At 41.7% G+C, this 12,837-nt stretch overlaps 1 protein-coding gene across 1 annotated transcript; it reads left to right on the top strand.

Annotated features, from left to right (window-relative positions):
- Window positions 1-10,580: 10,580 nt before the first annotated feature.
- Window positions 10,581-12,312, top strand: LOC124281640. The gene is made up of 2 exons (XM_046717574.1): window positions 10,581-10,852; window positions 10,980-12,312. Exons 1-2 carry the CDS (start codon window positions 10,581-10,583, stop codon window positions 12,310-12,312), a joined length of 1,605 nt encoding a protein of 534 aa, XP_046573530.1.
- Window positions 12,313-12,837: the final 525 nt, after the last annotated feature.

Genomic DNA, 12,837 nt, shown 5'->3' with positions numbered 1-12,837 from the left:
ATAGCTAAGCATGCGAAAGACACATCTCAACTAGTTGTTCTGAGAAATTCAATAAAAGAACATTGTTAAAAGATAGCAGTAATTTATGCGTTACCTTGTGTGACTATTTGAGTGGCATAGGTACATATTACTGTTACATAAATTTCAAACAGTGATATTTGAAACAACCAGGTCTAGGTTGGTAATGGTCATTAGATTACATATCACAGTCTCTGCTTAAAGGGATATTACAGCTGGTGACTATTTCGGGTATGACCCTGTTAAACCTAGAATGATAAATTAATAAGAAAGACAGTATTCTTACCTTCCTTTATAGCATTTTGCAACGTCCGTCCACTGATCCATCCATCTATCCCAGCCGCCCGCCCAGACGTCCACTCTTCCGTCCGACTATATGAGCACCTACATTTACGAAAGTTATGTACAGTGAATAATGCTATAACGCTATGAAGGGGCGGTGGGGTAGCCTAATGGTTAAAGCGTCGGCTCGATACGCTGACGACCCGGGTTCGAATCCCCACATGGGCACAATGTGTGAAGCCCCGTGATAGTGCTGGAATATTGCTAAAAGCGGCGTAAAACCCAACTCACTCACTCACTCACTATAACGCTATGACGTTTTGACAGCAGTTTGAAAGCAGCCTTCCAACCTTGTTTTCACAGGATCTGTCACAAACACGCCGGTACACTGTCAAACAGGTGTTCTCCCATAAGAACTACATCCCGTAAGAACTACAGCTTAAAACAACACATGTTATGATCCAGGGCACAGATTAACTACATACTGTCACCTGAATCTGCTTAATGGATTTGCCCAACACAAAACAAATAAAACATATATAACATTTTTGCTGTTCATGTTGGTTTTGATAGTAAATAGTTTGCCTTCACAAAATGTAAATTTTGTCAGTTATGATCGAACAAGTTCCGCATCGAGGTGTTTGACTGATAAACCTTTTTTCATGGTATCACTTTTATACAAAATTGGAAGATTTGCTTTTGTAATGGGCATAATTGTACAGTTATTAGGAATGTAGGTACAAACAAATGGAAGAATGTCCATCTCTGTATATGTTTCTGTTCTTGTCTCTCTTGGGACCTTTACTGCTTTATGAACAGCATTTTTCAACTACCTGAGAAGATATGTCTTATATGTCTATTATATATTACATATTACCTATCAATCTGATCCATGTAGAACTAGTTTAGCCCAGCTTCAATAAGTAGCCAACTGCATCGAGGTCCCGGGTTGCAGTCTATAACAATACTATTTTAACTTAAAAACTCATTCGTGTATATTTCACCTTTACTCCAATATACCTTTACCTTTACTCTGATATACTAAGCTTGGCTTGTTTGTTTGTTCTATCATATGTCTACAAGAACATTCACTAACGACAGCATACCCTTAGCTCTTGTCCTTTACTTTCTGGTTATCAGATTACCTTTACAACAACATCATTACTGGTCAATAGGATTTTAAGCATGTATTTCTTCTGGGACAAGTGATGGGCTGTGCTCATTACATGCCATGGGGTGCCTCTACTCACATAATTAATCCCTATTTAATCCCTGTAGTTAATTTGGGATGTAGTTCTTATGGGAGTAACCCGTCAAACAAGATTCCAAAAAATGCAGATGGAGAGTTGTATGCCATCCAGGTTCGCCCACATTTCTATTTAGCACCATATACATTATTGTATTTCAACAGAGTGGTGCATGTCTAAGACAGGCGTCGCCTCGTTAAAGAAATCTCACTTACTGACACCGAGGTGTATGCCAAGACAGGTGAAGGGATTAAAAGTACGTCAGATATCACAAGGAAACCACAACTTAACTACAATCTTAACTGAAGACCCAAACTCTGAATATAGGAATGAGCCACCCATTCCGTCTGTAGAAATGCTTTTGTGCAATTGGGGAAACATGGCATAGGCATGGATATTGATTGAAATAGAATCAATACAAAAGTAAACGAAGCAAGGTGCTATAAACAACCACGAACATCTGTGAAACAAGGTTCAGCCAAAGAGGTATGTTTCAAAGGAGCAGCACATGGTGACATTTACAACAGGAAAGAATGCCCGACTCGCGGAAAGAAGATTGCTGAACCTTGGCTGTGTAATGAGGCTGTGGCCGGAACAGTGCAGGCACACGTCACACAGCGACGTCCGGCACAGTGACAAGATAGGACAGAATTGTGGCAGGGTCGTGCATTCGGCGGACGAACGCCAGACATTCAGATTCACATTCAGACGGTTGAGTTGAACCAGGTCATAGATTAATACAAACACGAATATGAGATAAGAGAGATTTTCATAAGCACTGGTACATCGATGCATTCAATCCCGCTCTGCTGATCGATGTTTTGAAGGTGCCAAAACTTACAAAAATGACAAAGTAGAAATAACTGCTAAAATATTCTGAAACATTATACAGTCATTGATTAATTGTCTTTCATATTTTATTTCTTTAGTGAACAACATCTCTAAACTACATATCCTGACCAGGTTCTTTACCATAATTATTTTCACTTGTAATACCGACTAGGTCAAGGTTTGACAAGAATTCAAGAAATATGACGATGTGTCAATGTGATGGGGAAACCTAAAGTTGCGACGTCCTGAAACCCACGATCAGGAGTATGGCAGTAAGAGAAACAATCATGGCAAACCGTGATTCGAACCAACATAAAGGGGCGCAGCTCTGCTCGTCAGTATATCTTGCACACTCAAAGCAGCACTTAACTCCGCTCATTCAGACACTCACCCCTGTGTTATATACATACTTTGGTGGTGTGTGATCCTGTGCACAGAACTCAGGTCACGAATCAGTTGAAGTTAAGCAACGGCGAGCTCGGACAGCTTGACTCCTGAGTGAGTGAGTGAGTGAGTGAGTGACCTTCACGGGTCCTTGACTCCTGAGAGTTTTTACGACTTCAGTCTTACCCCACAACGAAGCACATCTGATACATGTGGTCTCACCTTAGGCAAGTGAGTTTGTTCAAAATTGCCTCTGTTCACCCAGCAGAAAATGGGTACCCGGTTGGATAAAGTCATGTGACTATAACCTTCTAGCGCCAAACAGGCAGCTTGGTTATCCCATGTAATAATAATCAGATTCTGATTGAGCGCCACGAGTAATCACATAGTGTTTGGAGACCGTGCTATGGAAGATGACTTATTGTTATTATTATACCCATCTACACTGTTCACCTTTTCCAGGGACCTGTTTCTGGCAAAACGATGCTTGTATTATCGACTCACAGAAGCGATATATTTTTATTTCTGGTAATATGTCTCCTTTAGCTTAACGTCAGTTATCTCTCAGTGCAAAGATATCCAAATTCGTCTTTTGGAATTTTCCCATATCGAGTAGAACGCACTAAGAGGAAAATCTTTAAACTGTACACTTTCATCTATCGTATCAACACCGTGCAAAATGACATGGTAACTGAACGATTTCCCTACATTCTGTCATCTCTGACATATCGTTAACGTGCGGCCCCACCAGACTGATGGTGTTTTCCAATCACACATGCTTGACTGATCTTTATGGTGATCTCTCGCACCGGCGGTTACTTGGATTCCCCTTGGAACCGTCTCATCACGACAGATCAGGCCCTCGAAGGGGAAAGATACACTGCAAATATCCACCAACCGGTAGTTTCATGCAACATGAGGAGACAGAATCAATTGGTATAAGTACTCAAGGAAGGATGAAGAGGGCATCACACGACCTTATAAAATTATTTAAAAAGGTCGACTGTAAACATTACTGCATGGGATGTGTAAGAATAGATAACTCACCCTCTCGTGCAGACGCGCGCACATACACGCACCATGAATTTGTTTAAGGTATATAATTTACAGTTAGAGCTAGTGTGAGTGAGTTTATTTTTACGCCGCACTCAGCTATATGGCGGCGGTCTGTAAATAATCGAGTCTGGACCAGACAACCCAGTGATCAACAGCATGAGTATCGATCTACGCAACTGGGATACGATGATGTGTGTCAAGCAAGTCAGCTAGACTGACCATCCGATCTCGTTAGTTACCGTTATGCGTATTGATATCAGTCTCACTGTGTTCAGAGTGCATTATCCAAGTACTTTCTATTATTAGACATTTGTTAGTGTCTTACGTGCGTCATATTTTCATAATAATAATAATTCTTTTTAAATGAATGGGTGTTCCAACCACTGTCACCATAGCTTAAAAATCACATAATCATCTGACTGTACCTGATGTACATAAATAATAATGTGAATGAATATATTTATTTCTGAATCATTCACAATGGAAGATGTTTTCAAGTTCAAGAAATGTTTTGTGAGGTATTTCGGTAATTTCTAGAAATGACTGGGAAAGTCATGAATTGTCCAACCCTAATTGACTCAGCTTTTTAACATTACACTTATACAGTTATTCTCCGTAAAATATCATCATATTGGTCTGTTTCGAATTATCAATATTGATAAATGTTTACTCACCCAAACCCAAGTAAGCTCATACCTTAGTGCATTTTGCACAGCCTCTCCACCACTATCACCATGATAACAGTGGGCAATTCTTCCATCAGGTAATACAGTTTGTAAGAAGACGTTGTTTACTTGTACAAACTTTGTCCATATTTGGTGTGAGCGTAATATTGAAATCAAAGCTCATCAAGTTCGGAACAAAATTACCCCTTTAATTTGCTGAATCCTTTGGAAATAGTTACGCCTGCAGCTGCTAATATCAAGAATAGCTATTGTTGCTGAAATAATGTCAATATGTATTCATGTGTTCACTATAATTCTCCTTTTTCGCCAGTAGTTAAGCACTCTTCACATTGATACACTTCTTTGAAACCCAGTTCTCCTGTCCCGTGCTGGAAGATCTCGTCCTCCTCTATATCTTTCATGACTGCCCCTGTGGTCGAGTGGATGAAGTGTACGTCCGGAGAGCCCAAGGATGGTGGTTTGATTCCCGGCCTCGTCAAACCTAAAGACGACAAGTATGGTATTTACCTTCAAGGCACTCAGAATTCAGGGAATGCAGCAAGGGTTTGTTCTCACTAGGTGAGTATATTCATAGTAACGTGCAGTATTATATATGGCGGGCGCACACTGACAATGAAGGATTAGTCGTTGTTAGTACCAGCTGATACGCACAAACAATATACATTCACACACATATATACACACTTCTACACACGCACACTGACACATACACATATAGACACACAAACGCAAACCTACGCACGGATATAAACACATATAAACCCACACATACACATGCACACGCAAACACATGCATGCACGTGTACATATAAATCTTTTGATAGACTTGACTTATAGAATACAATTCTCGTCATAGTCTACTTCATTTTACATATACACATATACACTCATACACACACAAACACAAACACGCACACAAACACGTAAACACATGCACGCACGTGTACATATAAATCTTTTGATAGACTTGACTTATAGAATACAATTCTCGTCATAGTCTACTTCATTTTACATATACACATATACACTCATACATACACATGCACACAAACACAAACACGCACACAAACACGCAAACACATGCATACACGTGTACATATAAATCTTTTGATAGACTTGACTTATAGAATACAATTCTCGTCATAGTCTACTTCATTTTACATATACACTCATACATACACATGCACACAAACACAAACACGCACACAAACACGCAAACACATGCATACACGTGTACATATAAATCTTTTGATAGACTTGACTTATAGAATACAATTCTCGTCATAGCCTACTTCATTTTACATATACACATATACACTCATACATACACATGCACACAAACACAAACACGCACACAAACACGTAAACACATGCATGCACGTGTACATATAAATGTTTTGATAGACATGACTTATAGAATACAATTCTCGTTATAGTCTACTTCATTTTACATATACACATATACACTCATATATACACATGCACACAAACACAAACACGCACACAAACACGTAAACACATGCATGCACGTGTACATATAAATGTTTTGATAGACATGACTTATAGAATACAATTCTCGTTATAGTCTACTTCATTTTACATATACACATATACACTCATACATACACATGCACACAAACACAAACACGCACACAGACACGCAAACACATGCATACACGTGTACATATGAATCTTTTGATAGAGTTGACCGTCATATTCTACTTCATCTTAAGATCAACCAATTTTACAATACGATTCTCAAAACATTATTGATTTCTTGGTATTTCGATAGGATTATCACGTTTCTGTTTTTGACTTTCTAGTGCACATGTATCCTATCATGTGACGTACATCTATGCAAACTGATGACCAAGGTAGACAATACGTGAATATACTTAAACACATTACCAGTATGTCAACTGCATTGTTTCGAAACTGGAACAGTTTACTTTTCGAATAGTTCCACTGCAATAACCTATATATTTATATATATATATATATATATATGTTTTACAACATTAATGGTTGGATGGTTTTAAGGCCATGGTAAATGTTCGGTGAGGTGAAATTGGGTTTAACGTCGTGCTTGAGAATATTTCGCTCATATGACGACGTGCATGCGTGTGTATGGGTATGTGCGGCTGCTTGTACTAGCCCAGATTTAAGCTGGTTTTATAGTGCTAGCCCACGGAGATACCATGCCGCAGTGAAGCACGAATACCCCACTTAGACACATTACACTGACTCCGAGCCGACCAGTCCTTGCTGTCCCCATTAATGCCGGGCGCCAGGCAGGGACCAACAAGTACCATATTTTAACGTCTTTTGGTATGACGCGGTCGGGGATCGAACCCGCGACCTTCCGCTCTCCGAGCGAACGCTCTAACCACTACACACGCATGCGGTCCATCAGAGTACTTGCTGTTTTATTGTGACTGTCGAGAACAATAGGGAAACTTTAGCCTAGAGACATTTTGAAATCAAAATCCGTGTGTGGCTTCCTGGTATTTGTTCATGAATTTATCAGTAGCACAAAAAAGATCAGGCAACTGCTTGTTTTGAGTGACGTAGCTGACATGAAATACCTAGAGAAGCCATGTCTTTGACGTGTATAATTTACACGCACACAGACAGCAGATGCTTCATGTTGTTGTTTAATATCACATCCTCCCAAGCAAATGTCAAACACATCGAATTACGTTTTCCTTGGGAGACAGGACATGAATTATTTACCTCCCGTGCACACCACGCCCGAATGGAATAACAACTTTTTCTTGCGGTATAAAACATAAAACGCCAGTATCTTCTGTCATAGTTAGGCAGTTGATAGAATCTACATTTTATGTTGGTATCACGAAGGTCACTTCTTGTTACACGATCAATATACTACCTACAGTATTACAGCGTCGGTGTTGGATCTTGTTGCCATACATTTCGTGTTTCTTGGATCCTTCCCGCACTGTGTTTTCCTTTCTATTCTTTAGCACGTATAAGAAATGAATTTTACACTCATATTTCACTTTTCGTCCGACGTTTTGTACATACCATGCTTCTCATAGTGTGCGAAAGACTACCAGGGATGCCAAGACATTATCCAGTTGCTTGATACTTCCAGCCACATGGGGCGTAACCACAAGGGATAATAATCATTATACATTGGAATCAAGTTTAGCAGAAGAAACGTAATTTGTGAACACCACCATAACTACGGTTAAATTCCTCCTTCTGTCACGTAATTACGGCCTTAGAAATACTAATGATAAAACAATGGCTATATTATGCACAAAGATTCTGGAATTTAACCCCATATGCATTTCTATCCACCTAAAGAACAGATTCATGTGCAGGGCAATCACATTCTTAAACATATGAAGATACAGTGGAACTGGATTTTTATAAATGTTATATTTAGAAAAGGCCTGCATGAGTGTCCAAACAGCCCATGCGAAAACTCATTTTTAACCTTTTTTGAATGTCTGTTTCATATAACCAAATTGGAACCAAATTGATAAACTCATTAATCTTAATTGTGAATGCAACTGAATGCTTTTTACCTAATCATGCCAACAAAAACATTTTCTTCGATTGTAGATGCATGATTGAGAATTGTCAGTGTAAATATTGTGTCGTTGTTGCTTTCTGTTATTAAAGTAATAATTGTAAATAAATTGAAGTATATAATCCATGCCATGTACATTTTGTACATCTATGGGACAGGGCGACCCAAGTTGTAATAAATACTGCCCAAATGCCCTTGGATGGGTGACCGTGTTGGCAGCTTAACTCCTGAGAGTTTCTAGGACTTCAGCCCTGCCCCACAACAAAGCACATGTGATACATGTGGTCTCACCGTAGGCAAGTGAGTTTGTTCACAATTACCTCTGTTCACCCAGCAGGAAGTGGGTACCCGGTGAAATAAGTCGTGAGACTACTAACCTTCTAGCGCCTAACAGGCAGCATGGGTTATCCGGGGTAATAATGATCAGATTGAGCGCTTTGAGCAGGGTATCTAGCCTGGAAAAGGCGCGTTATAAATATTCTCATTATTATTATTATCTTTATTAAACATTTAAAGAAAATGTAACATGTTTACTTTTAGGGCTGGGTAAAACGTTTCAACGCCAGTCAGCTCCTGAAAAACAGGAATATGAATATACATGAGGCTCCTGGAGGGCGTTTGTCCCAGTGTTCTAAGGAAACCACAATGTTGACCCATTGAAACGCAACGCTATGAATAGTTCGCACACTGTACTTATGGTCCATGAAATCTGATTTTTTCGCGCCGTCAATGCTTTGCCAAATCATCAGTTTCATGTCATAAACATAGTAGATGTGATATTGGTATCTTCATCATGATATCCGGAAGTAGGCCACATTTAAAGCTAGCGAAGTCTCGCTATGCGAGATCTCACGAGGCAAATTACCCATAAACCCTTCTTCATCATGGCCTCAATGTAGTTAGACACGTGAGCCGGCCGTTCCGGTTATGATCGTTTTCATTTGCATAGATTGATATGAATAACAATTCTTCCATCAAAGGGTCCATACAGGACCCAGATGGTATATCTAAGCAGAAAAATGTGCCCGCAGAGGCGCATAAATCTGCTGCTGATGATATGTCGAAAAACCACGTGGATGGTTTTGACAAGCCCCATCACCCCCAACCATCGGGGTCGGGCAACAAGCGAGACTTGGGGTCGGATAGCCACTCAAAACAGCACAAACGTGCTCGAATATACGCACGTGTGGCTTCTGCTACTGAATTTGAGTCAGATTCAGAATCTTCCCTCTCGAGCAATGAAAGCTCAGACGAATCATACATTGAGCTTGCTACGAATCAACGCGGGGATAAGGGGTTCGTTCCGTCTAAACCGGTGGCTAATAAGACAGGAACAAAAGAGGCTTTCGATGATTACGTCCCCTTCTCATTAGCTGACGCTAAAGACCCATCAGAATGGTGTCTCCCGCATCATATCTCACGACAGACTCAGAGAAATGTCTCTGTCTTCTGCAAGGATTCCAAACTGGAGGTAAATATTCTAGAGGATCTCCCTGTCCCTTCAGAGGAATGTCTACAGACACCTTCTCTGGATCCATATCTAAACGACCTCTTTGACCAATCCCTTCAATTTATTCAAAAGCGGATTCTGAATTCCATGGGGCCACTATGTCACCTGTGGCATAATCTTGATAAGATCCGCAGATGTGAATTCCCTGCCCATTTAGATATTTTTGAGCTGTTGGAATTGGTAGAGAAAACTACCTGTCTTATCGGTCAGGCCAATGTCTCCATGAATTACAACAGAAGGCTAAACATTCTGGCTAAACTTTTTAAGGATGTCAAGAAGGCTAAATGCCTCATTCTCAAGCATGACACAGCTTTGTCAGAGGATAAGGGCTGACTCTTTGGGGATGCCTTTTATGACATCATGCTGAAGGAGGTCAAACGTAAGACTAAAGCCAAATTGATATTTGATGCTGAGAGACGTTTAGCTCGCAGACCTACTTTCAGACACCAAGGGCCCAGTCACCCTGATAGACAGTCCTTTCAGAGAATGCCTTCTCAGGAGGAAGACAATGTTGTGGGGGCACATTCCACATCAAGCCCTCCTTCAACAGAGGTTTCAGAGGCAACTCTTTCAGAGGCAGAGGAAGAGCCGGTCAGCCCGGTCAGAATCGCAGACTCTCATATACCAGGTGGGTCAAATGTCATCAACGCCTGTTCCCACAATGCTCCTCCTTCCTCAGTGCTACATCTACAGGTTATCCCAGCTATTCTAAAGCTAAACCTGGATCTTTTGTTCCACAAGGAAAGCCTTATAGGGGGTCGTCTGGAATACTATTTAAAAACTGGCAAAAGATCACGTTAGATCCATGGATACTTCAGACAGTTTCGGGTTTCGAGGTTGTCAAAACCTATTCAGAATCGTGTGTTAAAACCAAAACTAAAGCTCACAAGACAGATAGCCTTGAGCCAGGAGATCCAATCAATGCTTTGCAAACATGTGATAGAGGTTGTTCCCCAATCTGCTTCGATGGACTCTGATCAGTCCTATGTTCATGGTTCCCAAGAAGGATGGGGGGTCAGAGGCCAATCATAAATCTCAAGGCCCTGAATGCTCACATTCCTTACAAACACTTCAAGTTGGAAGGACTACACCTTCTAAGGGACTTGATCCGCAAAGGGGACTACCTTTGCAAGTTGGATCTAAAGGATGCTTATTTCAGCATCCCAATGGCACCCCACATGAAAAAGCTACTCCGCTTCTCTTGGAAGGGTGTTCTGTATCAGTTCCGATGCATGCCATTTGGACTTGCCCCAGCTCCAAGAGCATTCACATTCCAGTGGTAAGTTTGGCACGGCGAGCAGGCATCCGCTTGATTATATACCTGGACGATATCTTGTGTATAGCGGAATCGCCGACCCTGCTGAGTCAACACAGGGACACCCTCCTCTTTCTCCTCCAGTCCCTAGGCTTTGTCATAAACTGGAAGAAATCAGTTCTGTCACCAACCCAGTCGATCACGTTCCTGGGGTTTCAGATAGACACGGTGGATCGTACTTTGATCTTACCAGAGGAGAAGGTAGAGAACATCGTAGCAACCTGTCGTCACATGATGAGAAGAAACGGGTAAGGATTCGACAACTGGCAAGTTTGATAGGAAAACTGTCAGCTTCAATGAGAGCAATCTTACCAGCTCAACTGCATTGTCGTGACCTGCAGATGCATTCGAGCAGGGAGCTTTTGCGTTCCCAGAGTTACGAGTCAATGATTACTCTGGCTTCGGTGTGTGTGGAGGAATTGAAGTGGTGGATGACCAACCTCACCAATTTCAACGGCAAGCCAATCATGACAGCTCATCCAGATGTAATTCTCCAGACGGATGCAACAAAAAAGGGATGGGGAGCAATATGCGGCCAGAGATCAACAGGAGGCCGCTGGTCAGAGATAGAGCAGAGCATGCACATAAATGTTCTAGAGCTGAAGGCAATTTATCTGGCACTCTTGACCTTTTGCAAGGGGATCAAAGATCAATCCATTATGGTCCAAGTCGACAATCAGACAGCCATGGCTTATGTGAACCGATTTGGGGCGAAATCAGTCAGTCTGCTGCAGGTCACAAAGCAGATATGGGGTTTCTGTCTCCAGAACCGTATGTTCTCAACAGCCGTCTATCTGCCAGGAGTAGAGAACATTCATGCGGACTGGGAGTCTCGCCACTTCAACGACTCGAGCGACTGGATGCTCAATCCAAACATCTTTGCTCAATGCAACCAGATTCTGGGCCCCTTCTCAATGGACCTTTTTGCATCGAGATTCACTTTCCAAATGAAGCTGTTCTGCAGCTGGAGGCCAGACCCCCTTGCACAATCAACAGGTGCGTTTCTAGCTAATTGGAACCAGGGGATTCCTTGTGCCTTTCCCCCGTTCCCACTGGTAGGCAGGTGTCTGTGGAAAATCCGAAAGGACAAAACTCCAGTGTGGCAAGGTCAGTCCTGGTATCCACTCCTCTTGGAGATGGCGGTCACACAACCAATCCTCCCCCCACAGATGAGGGATCTGTTAAACTCCCCACAAAACCTGCCTCATCCACTGATAGAAAACAACACTTTGGTGTTAGCGGCATGGAAGGCTTCCGGCGTAGCATCAAGACCAGAGGAATTTCAGAGGCGACTACACAGCTGCTCTTCTGCCAATGGCGACCTGGCACACAAGGCGCTTACAATGCTTCCTGGAATAGGTGGACTGGGTGGTGCAATCAACGGGGTTTTGATCCCTTTTCAACCTCTGCAGAGTCTATCTTAGACTTTCTCACTCACTTGTACCACGAGAATGATCAGTACAGGACCATAAATACAGCTAGATCTGCTTTGTCTGCTTTTCACCCCACTATCGAGGGCTATAATGTGGGTCGGCACCCACTGGTCAGGAAATTAATGTCAGGGACTTTTAATCAGAATCCTCCTCAACCCAGATACTCCGTGGCCTGGGATGTTATTTTTGGTGCTGCAATATTTGAAAAAATTGAAAGATAATACTTATTTGTCGGTCAAAAAGTTATCTTAGAAGTTGACAATGCTGCTGATGCTAACCTCTGCTAGCAGGTCTTCAGAGTTATCTTCCCTGGATATCAGACACGTGGTAGACAGCGGCACTGAAGTAGAATTTACTCTGATTAAACCAACCAAGCTGACTAAGATAGGAACAAAACCTCATCCCTTGAGTTTCAGTGCCTATGGGAAGGACCCCGGTGCCTTAGAGTATACTTAGAACGCACAGAACCTTGGAGAGATGAATGTAGGTCTGGCCTTCTCTTGAGCTATGTGAAAC

Source organism: Haliotis rubra, unplaced genomic scaffold (genome assembly GCF_003918875.1).
Source record: "Haliotis rubra isolate DU_JTF1 unplaced genomic scaffold, ASM391887v1 Scf287, whole genome shotgun sequence".
NCBI lineage: Eukaryota > Metazoa > Mollusca > Gastropoda > Lepetellida > Haliotidae > Haliotis > Haliotis rubra.
Note: the sequence above shows the minus strand (reverse complement) of the source record. Positions and strands in the feature narration are given on the sequence as shown.

Bases quoted from the DNA above. Each gene is read 5' to 3' on its own strand.
- LOC124281640 (XM_046717574.1), top strand. From the start codon at position 10,581: ATGGGGGGTCAGAGGCCAATCATAAATCTCAAGGCCCTGAATGCTCAC. The intron at 10,853-10,979 runs GTAAGTTTGGCA...TCCAGTCCCTAG, and splicing joins AGAGCATTCACATTCCAGTG to GCTTTGTCATAAACTGGAAG.